General features: G+C 41.9%; 1 protein-coding gene across 9 annotated transcripts in view; it reads right to left on the bottom strand.

Annotated features, from left to right (window-relative positions):
* Positions 1 to 16,366, bottom strand: part of Cdk5rap2 (CDK5 regulatory subunit associated protein 2) — a 183,163-nt gene that overhangs the window by 107,033 nt on the left and 59,764 nt on the right. For all 9 annotated transcript variants that reach the window (XM_038334749.1, XM_038334754.2, XM_038334753.1 and 6 more), the window contains one exon: positions 14,139 to 14,357. In XM_038334749.1, coding sequence (XP_038190677.1) covers positions 14,139 to 14,357 — 219 coding nt within the window. The remainder of the gene's footprint in view (positions 1 to 14,138; positions 14,358 to 16,366) is intronic.

Raw genomic sequence — 16,366 nt, 5'->3', positions numbered from 1 at the left:
AGATTTATATAATTTCTAATCTTGAAATTGAAAACCAGGCCAGTGTGACCCAAATTCTGTGGTCTCAACATCAACTGTGAAGATGCAAAGTATTAAAGCACTCTACACCTTGGACTTTCATTAGGCAATACTTCCAGTATCACAAGTCAATTTAATAATGTCTGCACAGCTAAATGTAAGAGGCTTTCTCCAAAAGGATGGGGCAGGAACAGGATCTATCTACTCATATGGTCAGCAATGGGAAAAGGCTTAAAGCAAAGAGCCTGGAGGCTATAGGAGGATGTGTGTTAAGATGGCCTTGAGGAAGAACAGCTGCCATGGCAACACAAAGACAGCCAACTGACTCATGCTCTCACAACCCACAGAGTTATAATAAATGTTTCGGGGAGGCATGGAGACGGCATGCCTTGCTGAAGCAAAACAATCAGAACTGAAAATTGGTGACCTTGGGTAGTTCCCTCAAACCTCCTTCCATATTCCAGGGCTGTGTAAATAGACAGACTTCGCCTTGATTCATGGCTCAACTGCTGACTAGTTATGTGACCATGGACATGAGTGGCTGCCTTCCCAGAACGGGGATGATAAGGTAGCTTCTTTGGGCTTTGAGGTTAAACAAAAGAAGGCAGGATGAGTGCCCAGCATGAAGGCTGAGGCTGAGGTGCAACAAATCTCTTCTCTCTTAGTGTAGTACTTGAGAGACAAGAGCGAGAGCCTGGACGTGAATCCTGCCCTGCTGACCACCACTGCATCCCTGAGCTCATCTAGGCCCTGGACAGATGAAAGCACAACAGAGTGAGAGTCAAAGTACAATCCTGTGACATCACTTATCTGGAGTCGCACTTGACAGAAAGAATTTTGAGTTCTTTGTTGTTGCTGTCACTACTTGGGGAGGGGCAGGGACATGTCCAACTGCATGAACCAAATGAATACTCTTTCTTAGGAATCCAGGAACAACAGAGAAGATTCATGAGGAAATGGTGGCTTCAGTCCTCCCAACAAAGCTGGGCCTCCTAGGTCTGAATTGCAAAGCAGAGGAATCTTGCCTTAGGGCACCATACCTCCCTCCAGTTAAGAATGATGGCCCCATAAATATTCTCATCACAAATCTACTGAGCAACTCTCCCATGGAAAGGACCAGACGAAGGAAGGGTCCAGGGCACAATTAGGAGGAGCTCAGACTTTCCTCTCAGGGCATCTCCTTCACATGCCTCCTTCAGAACATCACTCTCACAAGGGCAACTGTGGCCATTTGCCAACCCTATGTCTTCACCGAGCCACATGGAGACAGAAACTGCATTCAAAAACTCAAAAGGAAGCAGCCCATCCCTGGCTCTTCCAGGGAGCAACAGTTTAGCCTCAGCTTATCTCAAACTAGCCCTGTCACCCGCCATTTCATTCAGACACTTCCCAGGTGCTTGGCCTGTCTGCAACCAGGGCCTTCCATATGAGAATATAGCACACATAAGTCCCAAAAACTCAATGGAGGCAGCATGCCACTTTCCAAGGTCCAATCATGGTGCCACCTCTGTCACAAAGCACTCCTGGATGCAATCACCCTCCCTATCTGGAGTCCAAGGAGCTAAGAAACGTTAAGTATCAGGATTTAAAATCATGTTACTAAATTGAAGTATACTAAATTCTATTTCTCTGTCAAAAAACCTCACCCAATCCAATATCTTAAACCTCTTATAAATTTATAAATCAATTATAAATCTTAAAATAAACTTTGAAGCTATCGAAATGAATAAAATTTCTAATAATTCAAAAGAAGGTTTTACCATCAGTTAAAGGGCTATGCAGTTAATAGGGCACACTCCTCTTCTAGGGGACCCAAATTTTGTTCCCATCACCCATTTCACAGGGCTCATAAAAACATGTAACTCCGGTTTCAGGGAGATCTGTCACTTCTGGCATCTAGGGACATTGCATCCTATGAGCATAACACACACACACACACACACACACACACACACACACACACACACACACTATTTTTCTTTAAAAAATGTCAATGAGCTTCAAAAACATACAGGTCAATAATTAAAAATCAGGAAAACAATACACAATATGAATGGGAAATGCTAAAAAAGAATGAATGAGAATTTTTCAAAAATATCAATAAATCAGATTTATTTAAGAATTTAATGAAAAGCCTTAACCTATAGATCAAGCAACAGAAAGAGCCCTGGAACTTGAAGACAGGTCTTAAAATATCACATGCAGGCAGGAATGAGTAAGTGTGAAGCAGCATGGGAGTTCTGAGCACTGTCAGGAGGTCGATGTCTATTTCACTGGCTTTCCTAACACGGAAGAGCACAAATGGAAAGGGCATAGAAAAACTATTCAATGAGAGACAAGAAAACAAAAACAAAACAAATTTCCTAATAGTGGAGAAAACATGGACACCCAGATTCAATAACCCTACAGGACCCAAACATAAAGATGACCAACAAAAACAAAACAAAACAAAAAACAGACCCTTAACACACATGGGACAAAAAAAAAAGTCTTAAAGTTTGCAAGAGAAAAATATCATGTCACATTTAAGGGCAAGCCTATTAAACTAACAGCAAGTTTCTCCCCAGAAATCTGCAAAGGGTGTGGACTGATGTATTCCAAGTGCTGAAGAATGTAACTGTCAGCCAAGACTATCATACCAAGCGAGGCTGTCTGTCAGAAAGGAAAGCAAAGACTTTTGAAAACCAGAAAAATCTAATGGAGCTTGTGATCATTAGACAACATCTGTTTGTAAGGATCCACCATATATATGGCAGATAGACAACACACAAGCACACACATGCATGCACACAGACACACACACACATACAGTTTCACACACACAAACACCAACACATATACACAAATAATAATATTAAAATGTTTTTAAAGTATACTTAACAAATTAGAAATGTATAGACAACCAGGATTAGAGCACCTGAATTTATAAAACATTACACCTACTACAAGATATAGCTCTAAAACAACAGGGGTGAATTCCATATTCTTCCTAATAGACAGACTATCTAACAATAAAAAAAAAAAAACACCAGAGTTAACCTATGTAGTAGATAAATGGGCTTAACAGATATTTACAGATCAGTCTATAAAACATTTACAAAACACACATGGTTCTTTCCCGAGAAGAGACTATACATTAAAGTAGAAAATTAGTCTTAACAAATGAAAAATAATTGTTTCCTGTATCTTCTCCTGTCGTAATGGGATTGTGGAATACACAGAGAAGGGATACCTAGAAACCAACACTTAAGAAATTATCTAAGTGAAAAAGAACCCAACAGCCTATAACTCCAGCACAGGGGGATCTGAGGCCTCTTCTGGCCTCCACAAGCTGACACACTTGAATGGCACACACACTCTTCCGTGAAAACTAAACAATACACTGTTAAACAAACAGCAGGTAACTGAGAAAGTCAAAAGAAAAAAGAAAATTAAAGGGTAGTGGAATTTAAAAACAGGTGAAAATGGAAACAAAATACACCAAAAGCTAAGGAACACAGAAAAAGCTGTACAAGCAAAGAGAAGCATATGGCAACAAAAGCCTAGACCAAAAACAGGTTTAAAAAAACCTAAAGAGATGCACCTCAAAATCTTGCAGAAGAAAAACCCAAGTTCAGGTCCCAGTGCCCACATGAAGCAGTGCACAACTGCCTGGAACTCTGGCTCCAAGGGATTTGTACTGGCTGGTTTTGTGCGTCAACTTGGCACAAGCTAGAGTCATCAGAGAAAGGAGCCTCAGCTGAGGAAATGCCTCTATGAGATCCAGCTGTAAGGCGTTTTCTCATTTAGAAATCAATGGGGAAGGGGCCAGCCTGTGGTGGGTGGTTCCATCCCTGGGTCCTGGGTTCCATAAGAAGGTGAGCTGAGCAAGCCATGGGAAGCATGTCAGTAAGCAGTTCCCCTTCATGATCTCTATATCAGCTCCCACCTCTGGGATCCTGACTTGTTTGAGTTCTTGTCCTGACTTCCTACAGTGATGAACTGAACAGCAATGCTGAAATGTAAGCTAAATAAACCTTTTCCACACCCACCTCAGTTTTGGTCATGGTCTTTTGTCACAGCAACAGAAACCCTAACTAGGACAGGATTGAAAGTCTTCTGTCTTCCACGGGCACTGCACTCATATGGACATACCTATACAGAGATCAAACATACTCTCATAATTACAAATAAAGTAAATCTTAAGGAAAAAGAATTTGATGAGATAACATCTCATGCCAGTTTGCATGACTACTGTCAAAAAACAAAGAAAAAGATAATAAATATTCCTGAAATCTATGCTGTGATCCGATCCCATTCCTAGAGAAATAAAGTCACACACAAAAGAGACCATGTCCATGTCAGCATCTGTTTGTCTGTGTCCTGCCACGCCCCTCCCTAAGTCTCACTGTGAGCAGGAAAATGATCCAGGGGAACAAAGCTTCAGGGCTGGCTACATAGAAACTCCTTTGCAAAGTAGCAAAGCACTGTGACCTTTACAATAAGAATGAATTCTATTGGCTGATAAACAGAGTTCAGAGCTAGGGCCTAGAGCAGCAGACAGTTCTCAACCTGTGGGTCATAATCCCTTTGCGGGGTGGCGTATTAGATATCCAGCATATTAGATATTTACATTATAATTCATAACAGTAGAAAAATTATGGTTATAAAGTAGCAACAAAATAATTTTGTTTGGGGGGTCACCGCAACATAAAGAACTGTATTAAAGGGTCACAGCATTAGGAACATTGAAAACGTGAGGGCTAGAGGAACCATCAGTGATAAGCATAAAAATAGATCCTATTGCTGGACAATGCAAAATACGTAGGGTCTCTTTCAAAGGAATCTGTTCTATTCACTGAGAGTCAAAATCATGATACTGGGGGACACAGAGAGAGGCTAACATTAGAATATTAAAGGATCACTAGGTTGATTGAAAACATCATTTGGGCTTTCCAGGAGACTATAAGCATCATCATTTCCTTCCATTGAAGAGATGAGGTCTGCGTGATTGACAATCATGGTTTCCCTGGTGCTTATAGTTGTGTTTCCTATATCTGCTAGCGTAAGTTTGCTAGGTCATTTCTCACACCAGCTAAGATATGGAAGCAGCCTAAGTGCCCATCACCAGATGAGTGCGTCACACAAAATGGAGATGGAGGGCTATTCTACCATAAAGAATAAAAGTCTGTCATGGAATAGTAGGATATCACATCATGGAAAATAAGCCACATAGAGAAAAATAGTCATTGTGTTCATGCCATATGTACAAACAAACAAATATAAAGTAACCTGAGAGCAAAAAGGAATACCTCAGAACAGGAAAGGAAGTACAGAACTAGACAGAACATGATGATAAGAAGGAATAGACATGATCCATACATAATGTATGTATATATGGAAATGTCTTGGTGAATCCCAGGAATGTGTACAATTAGTATTTGCTAATAAGTGATGCAAGCAATAGTAATGAAAGATAGTCTATTGTATGTTTTTTTCACAACACTGATGAGTTGTTTTGGTCTGCTGAAACAGGGTCTCATGGATCCCAGGCTAGCCTCAAACTCACTATGAAGCAAAGAAAACCATGAACTCCCGATTTTCCTGCCTCTCCAAGCCCAGGGATTGTGGGTGTGCAATACCACAGCTGGCTCATGGTACTGGTTTATTAGTCTGAGCCCAAGAAGCCGTAGGAGGAAGAACCACAAACCTTGGCTGACTACAGGAATCATATAACCAGACGTTCCTGGGCATTTCCCAAAACTGATTCAGCGTGTATGAGAAGGAGCGCAGAAACTTGTATTTGCTTTTAATGCAAAAAGCAAAAATTCCAAGGAATCTTCAGTGCCCCCAGGGTGCAGCTGCTTTATTTGCCACAAGCACAGGATTGGGTGGAAGTTTGGAAACCTTAATCTTACACCAGTTTCACCCTGCTTCCTAGTGAATACCAATCCAAGACTTGCAAGGATGCTGCCTCTTGGCATTCTGAATTTCTGTACTAATGGGGAATTTTCCTTTGAGATTTGTAGGTGCACTCTGGGCCAACACTTAGATGAGAGCTGCCTTTGCGTATCAGGACTCTCTCAGAGCAGGTGGGGTGGTTTTAAAAGTGGATTATTTGAAAACTGAAATATCCCCCAAATCTTAACATCGCGTTAGAAATGAAAAGCCAGGCCCTCATACTTCTCCATCCTGTGAGTCTGTTTTATCTCTAGCCAGATGGAGAATGAGAAGGTTCTCATCCATCAAATTTCAACCTTATCAGGTTTTGCTGTGAGCAAGCTTGTCAACGTGCTCGGTGGTTACTTTTAAATATACAAAGGCAATTTCTTCAAAATCTTAATGAGGTATAGGCATTCAGTGACACAAGGACAATTTCCAGAATCAGCATGAGATGTGGTTGTAGCCTGGGCAGCACAGAGTTTCACTGAGCCCTGTGCAAGCAGTCAAGGGAGGAGTGCGGTGTGGTGCTGGGGCCTCCTACCCCACTGCACTTTATGAAGCTGCACTTCACGTCTTCTTTCTGCAAGAGTTCATTTGAACAACAAATACAATGTGAACAATAAAAGACAGTGGGAAGGAAGGCTGCAGACATGGCTCAGTGGCTAAGAACTCTTACTGGTCTTCCAGAGGACCTGAGTTCAGTTCCTAACACTGACATCAGGCGGCTGCCATTCACCTGTAAGTCCAATTCCAGAAGATCCAATACCCTCTTTTGATCTCTATGGATACCCACATGCCTGGCATTTACACATATGCATAATATAAAAGTAACAGCTACTGAAGAGATGGCATAGCAATTAAGAGTGTCTGTTTTTCCACAGGACCCAGGTTCAAATCCTAGCACCCAAAGAACAGTTTGTACCTGTCTGTAACTCCAGTTCAAGGAAATCCAATGCCCTCTTCTGGCATCTGTAGACACCAAGCATGCCCATGGTACATATGTAGGCAAAACACACATACACATAAAAAAATAACAAGAACAAAAAATATCGAAAAAAATCAATAGAAGCCACTGAAACGAGATAGTCCTGCACAGAAGGCACACATAAAATTTAGCACATGGGAACTGAAGGCAGGGAGGTCAGATATTCTGGGTCATTTTTGTCTACACAGTGAGATCAAGGTCCACTATGGCTACATAAGACACTGTCTTTAAAAAATAATTAAAAAGAAAAAGAGAAAAAAAGACTTCTCTGGAGAATGGACAAAGAATCCAGGGTGTACACTGAGAAGGTATTAGGGCATGACTGGACAGCACAGACATGCTACACCTCTCTAACCACACCTAGGGGGTACACGGGAACAAACATGCCCCTCTTCAGGCCCACTCAGGCTTCCCAGGTGCCAGGTTCATTGCCACCTCCACCCTAGAGCAGGTATCTTCTCTTCCCTCTACCAGGAATGCATCTCTGCCTCTCCCACCCCAGCACCAGGAGCTCTGATTTCCTCTGTGAAGCCTCCCCTCTTCCCTGCAGCTCCCTTAGCACAGAGGCTCAACTCCTTTGGGAGATCTGGTCTACCCCGCTGTCAGCACTGTGTACTGTACTGTACTCAGTTCTACCTGCACCTCCATCGCAGCTCTCCATGGAAGCCATCAGAGTGTCTGACTTGACTCTGCCTGCTGCGCCCAGGACCCAGAACAGTAGAGTGATGAGATAAGTAGTGGTGACAAAGTCTCCTTGTTGGTGGCCCATGGAGACCACAGCTATGCCACCAGGAAACAAAAAGGTCAGCATTTTAGAGCAGCCTTTACAGTAGCCTTGGGCAAGAGCTACTAGCATGCCCAAGTCCCTCTACCCAAGGGCCTTCTGGCCCATTTCTCTAAGGGGTCAGTCAGCTGGAAAGGAAAAGACAAGCATGCTCCTGGAGCAGAGGTTGCTGTTGATCGAATGTGTAGCTTGGCTGACTGGGAAAGCGCAAACCACACTTAGCACTGTCCAAGGGACTCCAGTGGACAGTCCAGACTCCATCTGTCACTCTCACATATGGTATTTCATTACTTATTTCTTTACTGCTAAAATACACAGGACTCATGCCATCTTAGAAGACTGCGGATTTGTCTAGAAAAGCTAAGTAGTTGGCTTAGAGGTTAAATGTCCCAAAGGAAACTCAGCTCCAACACAAACCCAGTGCTGGTGTCCACTTCTGCAAAGACACATGCTAAAACTGCTCTGTTTCTCTACTTAGTGACCACCATGACACAGCAGACATCATGGAAGGATGGAGTCCGGTGAATCCATCATTCTCTCACAAAAATCAGGGATTTTAAACTTCTTTTATTATTATGGTGTGTGTGTGTGTGTGTGTGTGTGTGTGTGTGTGTGTGTGTGTTGATGCAAGTGTATGGAGGTTGGAGGAAAACTGTAAGAGTCATTTCTTCCACATTTATGTGGGTTCTGGGAGTAGAACTCAGGATGTCAGGCTTGTAGAGAACGTTCTTTCACCCTTTGACCCATCCAACCAGAAACTGGGATTTGCAAGGACACACCATCCTGTGTACTTCATTTAAAGAGCACATTATGCTACAAGGACATCAATTCAAACATTCCACAAAACAAAACAAAACTAACAAAACTAACAAAAAAAAAAAAAAAAAAAAAAAACCAAAGGGAGATATTGAGTTTGGTTTAAAAAAAAAAAAAATCCCTTCTCGGATCTATGATCCTATGCCTAACTAACCACCTACCAGCCTGAGATACTATTGTCTAGTGTCCATGTACTGACTGAGACTTACAAAATGTACAAAATGTCATCCCAATTTCATTTGGGGCGATCCATCAATGAGTACCATGAGACTTAGAAAGGTTCAGGCTAAACTACCTCAAAATTAAATCTATTCCTTACAGAGCACACAGGATTGGGCCAGCTTGCTGATGGTAACAACTTTAATTAGAGTTTTGGCCTGTAGCCCGCAAATGCATCCCACAGAGCTAGGTGCCCAGGTACCGAAATCCTCACTTGTCAGGGCAGCAGATGACAGGTCCCCTGACAAATGCAAGCACTGTGTGACAGTCTAGGGATTACAGCTCAACTACAGTCCAACACAGGCTGTTATAAAAAAAAGAAAAAAACTGACTTGCTCTTGTCCTCACCTGCTCCCTTGCGCTCGCGCTCTCTCTCTCTCTCTCTCTCTCTCTCTCTCTCTCTCTCTCTCTCTCTCTCTCTCTCTCTCTCTCTCTCTCTCTCTCCCCCCCCCCCCCTCACACACAGTCTTAAGTCTCTGTGCCAAAGAGGGCCTCTAAGTCAGAGAGAAAAGGACATGAAGGCCCCCCAAGTCACCTCTCTGTCAAGTTCCTGTTCCAGTCAGGATGCTGAACTATTTGTTCCCTGTCCCTTATAACTGTATTCTGAATTTGCTTCAAGGGATATGGTTCCCTCTGGTGGCAATGTGGCATATAACAAGATACAGAGGAACTGTCTGCCACCCTTCAAGGGATATGGTTCCCTCTGGTGGCAATGTGGCATATAACAAGATACAGAGGAACTGTCTGCCACCTTCAATTTTTGGCCTCTCACATTGTAAGATCCCCACAGTAAAATTAAAGCTGGTATTTACAAAAGCCTAACAACAGTGCCTGCACATTGCAAGCACTCAATAAATGTGTGAGGAATAAACAAAACTACAAATTATAGCGTGTGCTAAGTCAACTGGCACATGATCTGTAATCAAGGCAATTAAAACCAACATGACAGCTGACCCTCACAGGCCAAGTTCTCAGGTGCTTGCACAGTCGGGCACAGCGAGTCCACTGGTCTCTGATCCAAACTGCTCATGGCAAAGGCATTGTCTCCCCATACACAACGAGCAAGGAAATGAATGCTCCTGGTATGGCAAAGGATGGTTTGATCATATCTGAGAGAGAGATAGTTGGCATGCTATCAGAATTCAGAGAATGTCACACAAACTAAGTCTGTGTGGACTTTAAGTTGGGGCTCTTCTAAAACCAAGGCTGCAGTATTTCCAACTGATTTTCAAGTTCTTGTCCAAGAGAACAGAACAGTGAGAAACAGCTAGACCCAGTCCCAAGAACTGAAAACCTCAACACTTACAAACTCACTGGCTAGAACGACATCGATCTTGTCTGAACAGACCTGCTGTGATTGAATGAACTATTGCTCAAGACCCTGTAACTGTTCTTTCTATAGAACCCCACCAGATACAATTCTTCCCTTGGGCTCCAGTGCCAGCTAAACCTAGTCTTTTTTCTTAAAATGTTCATCTTCCAATCACTGGAGACCTTGTACCTGAATTCCCTTATTGCTCTTGCTGCTAGGAACTGCCAGGCAAACCTTAAGTCTTCCTCTTCAGCCCTACAAAGGACACCACAACATGCTTACCATATTCACTATGGTTTAAAATCCTTGCCATCTTTTCTTTTGAGAGCCTAATGCCTTTATACCTAAGAGCCTAAGCTCATTTAATTGTATAACTTTCTATAAACTACCACGTGTTTGAAAAACACAGAAGAACAAATTACTTTTTTAAGTTCAGATAACCAGAACACTGCAGGCTGATTTTTTTGAGAACACATTATTCTGATCTATAGAAACTAGAGAATATAAAAACCTTCCTTTCTGTCAAATGTGTCATGTTCCTAGTCTGTCAGCACTATAACATAGTATCTTAGGCAAAGTTTTGAAATTAGAGACCAGATCCATGTCACCTAAATTAGGAGGATCAGATAATCTGTAAATGAGAATCACATTCTCTTGGCCCAAACATGTTTTGGCCACATTTGATGAGGTCAGCTGCTGTAAAAGCTGCAAGTACCATCTATAGCTAGGGATGATGCCTGCTTGTTGCCATCACTCCTGACAACAGTTTCCATTATCAAAGCTAATTTGAAGACTGAACTAAATGCAGACAGAGAAAAGGGCCTGGACTTAAGAATATTTTTCTTTCCAATACCCTTTTCCTGCCTGTGGAGCACAGGAAAACTTGAGCATGTGCAGGAAAGATCTAACTGGATTTGCGTGTCCTCATGGTAAGGCTTGACTGTACTAGACAAGACTAGAATAACATATAGGGCACTAAGATCTGCAAAAATTAAGTGCCAAAGCACAATCATCTACTCCACAAAGGGGTTCTCAAAATAAGAACAACCATATGACCAGCTATACTCCTCTCAAGTACACTCCTAAAGGATTCAAAGTTAACATACCACAAAGATCCCTACACATCCATGTTTATGTATCATTCACAACCTCCAAGAAATAGAACTAGCCCGAATGACCATCAAATAAACTGATAAAGAAAGCCTGGCATATATTCTGTGGGTGTTTGAGACATGTCCCATGTATTTTATACTTGGTCCCCAACTAGAGGCACTATTTGGTGGTACTTTTGGGGGAAGTTACAGAACCTTTAAGAGGTGGAGCCTTGCTAAAGGAACACCATGAGGTGTGGGTCCTGAGGTTGTATAGCCTTGCTCTACTTCCTTTTCTCTCTCACTGCTTCTTGTGTATGGATGGGGAATGTGATCAGCCAGCTTCCTGCTACCGCCACCAGTTTCTTTAACTGTTGTCATGCCTTTCCTGCAACAATGGACTCTATCCCTTTGGGACCATAAGTAAAAATAAGCCCCTTTCTCTTCTAAGTTGATTTTCATCTTGGTATTTTATGACAGCAACAGAAAGGTAACTAAAACATAAACAGTGGAATTTTATACAGCTTTAATGAGAAATGAAACTGTGATATTTTCAAAGAAAGAAATGGAATTAAACAAAGTAAGCCAGACTCAAAAATGCAAATACAATGAGGTTAGGGATGAGGCTCCATTGGTAGAATGCTTGCCTATTCTCCTGTCACATAAACCAGACAACTCATTTTCCTCAGGAACCTTCTACAATTTGCAAGCCACTTCCTTCCTCTGTGTTCCTGTAGCGGTGTGTTTCTACCTCTTCTCTGGAAGCGTATCCATGCCTAGTAAAGAGGGTTTATACAAGGTATTCAATGATACTGAAACTGGAGTCAATTTCTCTTCTTTTTGAGGGCAGAAATAGAAGTCACTGAGAGGTCTAGGTTTTGTTTCTGTCAATACAAAGCAATGCCAGCAGCAGCTGTCAAGTGGGAGACATTCTGAATAATTAAAGAACCTACTTAACAGCAACAAGCTGATAAGATATGCATGGCTATGTTTCCACCTGTGTTTTTATCCTAGCACCATGAAGCAAAATAACTACCTCAGCATGTTCCCCCACATGTACCTCCATGATCGAGTGTAAAACACCCTTCAGACAAAGACACAGTTAGACTCCTAGACTATAACCAAGAGTTACAAAGAGATAGCAATGGGGTGAAATATGTTAGCAAAAATAACAAAACTGCCCAGACCAGCGTGCCAGAGACATGTATACAATAATGCATAAAAGCAATCACAATGAGATGCCAGGAAGCTGTGTGCCCCAAGCCAGCTCAATCAACATGAGGATTTAGGAAAACAGCTGTTGTCTAGGTCTTCCCAGAGTCTTACAACAACACTATATTCTCTGGGCCCATGCTTCCCACAAAAACATGTGAGACTGCCAATGATAGCATACATGTACATACACATATCCACACTCCTACCAACAGAAACAGTACATGACCCAAGCTGGGAACCTCACAACCTGACTGTTCCGCTGGACTGAAGGGAAGACAGCACAGCAGTACATTATATGTCCTCCCTTGTCTGGAATTAAAAGAAAAGCAAGGACTTCAGAAATTATGCTAGGTATTCCCAACAGTATCCAAAATATAGAAAACCTAACTTCTATCAGAATACAACAAACTGGCCTACTGCAATCTCTCTGGTGGCAGCACACAATGGGACACCTTCTGGACTCAGGACAACCTGAAGAGAAAACATTTGTATTGTGTCACCTAATACCCACACTTCTCACAGTTTCTCTTAGGTGTTTTGTGAGAAAAGGTCTGCATGCTCAGAGATGCTCACTGTGGCATTAATTACATAGTCAAAATGCCCAACCCTAGGAGGAAATTAAGTTCTCACGTGAAGGCTATCAGTGAGAATAATTCGCCATGGCCATTGTGTGTCCTACACAATATGGAGGGTGCTGAGGCAATGTGAGTGACCCAAAAAACACAGGGCAGTGACCAACCTGTGACTGGATGGAGAGGTCAGGTACACTGAAGTTGAAAGTAGTGCTGCTGACAAGAGAAAGGAGTTGCTTCACTCGGGTGGGAGAAATGTAGCTGATGGCTTCTCTAAATCTCCATGATTGCTCTCTGAACGTCTGTTGAAATAGTCACTACAACATGCAAAGATGTGCATTTCACGCCTCAGTGTTGACACGGGCATGGCAACTGTGAATCCCAGCATCTGTGCTAACAGCCAGTGGTACCTGTGGGCTCTCCCCCAAGCCTTAGCTATGATAACTGCCCATTCCAGACTCTGGAAAGGTGAGTCAGAACACAGAATCCATGACCACTCGGGCTCAGACTCAGTCCTGCCTGATGCACCAAGGCTATGCGTGTATACATGACTCTCAGGAGGGATTCAATTAAAGCATGCTTAGTATTTAAGTTTAGATAGAATTGAAATTTAATAGTGTAGCAAACTTAGGAAGAATTTTTAGATGCTAATACTCAGTGTTGAATACAGCACAGTCTTAAAACAGGTCCAAGCCAGTACAATTTGTCTGGAGAAGAGTTTGATGTCTATAAAGTAGTCTTTAAATGTTGGTAGGTTTTGACTCAGGAATTAAACCTATTTCATTGGTTAAATGCTCACACTCACGGGTAGGAATGTTTGCTGAAACACAGGTTACAAGGTGAAAATACCCAATGCTTTGAAATAAGAGTCCCGTTAAGACAACTGAAGAGCAACCAAATGATTAAATACACAGACACAAAAAATATCTCTCTGAAAAACATTCACACCTGGCAGCATAGCACGAACGAGTAATGGATGAAAAAGCAGGACACAAACTATTGTCAACTTGATGGCAATAGTGAGAGAGACGGGTGAATGAGAATGTCAAGCTGGGTCATTTCCACTAAGGAGATAAGAGAAACCCTTAGAGCTTACATCTTCTTAAGTTTTCTGTACAGCACTCCCCTTCCTATGAGCAGAAACCATCACAGGACCCAGTCTTGATGCAACCCCCATCATGTCAGGAGGGTGGGAGGCACTCACAAGGATGGTGTGGGCCCGTTTGCTCCCCTCTTGGTGGGCTTCCTCCAGGTCCCTCTCTAGTCTCAGCTTCTCCTTCTTCAGGTCACTCAACTCCTGGGTGATCACTTTAACATTCCCAAGCAGTCTCTGGTTCTCAGCGCTCTTTGTGAGGTTTTCTGAGTGCAGCTCTGTCAACAGGGCTTCCTTTTCTGCCAGGGCAGCCTCATAGTCCTCAGACCCCTAGGAGAGAGAGGGCAAAGGGAGCTGGTTTTCACATGTCATAAACAAACCTACAAGACCTCCTGGTTTTACGACAAAAAAAAACCTAACAGCATTCAGTATCCAAAGCCCAAGGAATACAGGACAAAGCTTAGCTTGTGATTTTGTTAGGAAAGGAGGAAAGCCCGCCATGGTGGTGGTAGTGGTGCTAGTTGTGGTGGAGGAAAAGAAGCACAAACTGTTAACAAAACTGACTTCAATGCAGTGGGAATAAGTTGGCTTTTCTGCTTCTCTGTATTTTTTTTAATGTTTTAAGGTAACTAAACATGTTTCTTTCATAATGGTTAAAAAAAGATTTAATTAAGTAACTTTTAAGGGGTAGAAAAGGGGTTTGGAGTGCAGTTCAGTGGTAAAGCACTCGCCTAGTATATGTGAAGCCCTGGGTTTAAGCCCCAATATCACAATCAGCCAATAAATAACAAATAGAAAATGAAGAAAACATGACAAGCAGTGGTGGGTTCTAGCACCAACAATGCCCTCCTTTGCTAGTACGGCTTGCACCCAGACTTATCTACTCAAAAGAAGTCATTGGTCAGCATCTCAGGCAAAGACCACTTTTAAAGACTCTAATATCATCAGAGCTCAAGGCTAAATGTAACAAGACTGTCTTTATTTCATTAATATACAATTCATCTGAGAAAATATTTACATAAAATACAAAAATGAACAAAGTGTTCTAAACCACTAACAATAAAAAGAATGAACTGAAAAGTTCTACGTTACAAAGTAGGATTGTTTAAATGGGATTATCTGGTGCTATTCAGCTTGTTTTGAAATGACACTCATCCTTAATTAACACTTTAAGAATCAGCTAAGCAGCCGGGCAGTAGTAGCGCACACCTTTAATCCCAGCATTCTGGAGGCAGATCTCTGTGAGTTTGAGGTCAGCCTGGTCTACAAGAGCTGGTTCCAGGACAGCTTATGCTGTTACACAGACTGTCTCAAAAAATGAAAACAAAACAAACAAACAAACAAAATAAAAACCAGTTAAGCACCTAGAAGCCTGGAATATATGAGGGAATGGAAATTAACCATGCATCTCTGCATAGTATAAGTGAACCTACATGTATCCCAGTGATTCCTTCTCAGATCTACTCTGAGAAGAATCAAAAAAGAAGAGCCTATATTCAGTTACTCCTTACAGAATTACAAAAGTAATTGATAACAAGCAATCTAATGAGCAGCAGTCTAAAACTGCCAAAACTATATAGCATACATCAAAACATATGAATACACCTATGCCAGTGTGAAGTGAAAACAGCAGCCCAATGCATAAATCACTTAAAAATAAGTCTATGCATAGAAGGAAATCTACGTACTTGGTGACGTGGCTTGAGTCATGCTCAGATTATACATTTTACATTCTTTCTAGTTTCCTAAAAACTTGGTTTTGTGAAGTCTATGTAATATTTTCAATAGGAAAAAATCACCATGTAACTAACTCTAGCTGGCCTGGAACAAGTTATGCAGAACAGATTGACCTCGAACTCAAAAAGATCCACCTGCATTTGCCTCCCAAATGCTGTACACAGGTCAAAAGTAAATTTATTTAATAAGTCTGTCCTTCCAATTAGACCAAGAGAGGCTCAAAAACAATGATACTTGTGTTGTCAGTCACAAATCAACTGAAGTTAAGGCCCCAGACTCAGGAAATCCATTTCTGCCTAACACTTATCACCTCTTAGCTATTCAGGTGGTCAACCCACTTGCTCAGCAAGTAGACTACAGCCACAGTTAACCTAGGGTCTTAGGAGCTGTGTCTCTACCAGGCTCCCTAAAAGCCCAGGCATCTGGCCCCATGTTCTAACTGAAATTCAGGACATGGGAACATGAAATGAGAATGAACACCATCTGTTCCACAATAACTTTTTGGAATCTTTTGGTTTAGTTTCCTTTGAAATTAAATATAAAGAAGCAGAAGACTGGAATATGAGAGCAAATTGGTATTAATGTTGATGGTGGTGCTTAAA

The sequence above is a fragment of the Arvicola amphibius genome, chromosome 6 (assembly GCF_903992535.2).
Source record: "Arvicola amphibius chromosome 6, mArvAmp1.2, whole genome shotgun sequence".
In the NCBI taxonomy this organism is placed as follows: Eukaryota; Metazoa; Chordata; class Mammalia; order Rodentia; family Cricetidae; genus Arvicola; species Arvicola amphibius.
The sequence above is the reverse complement of the archived record's forward strand: the minus strand, read 5'-3'. Positions and strand labels throughout refer to the sequence as shown.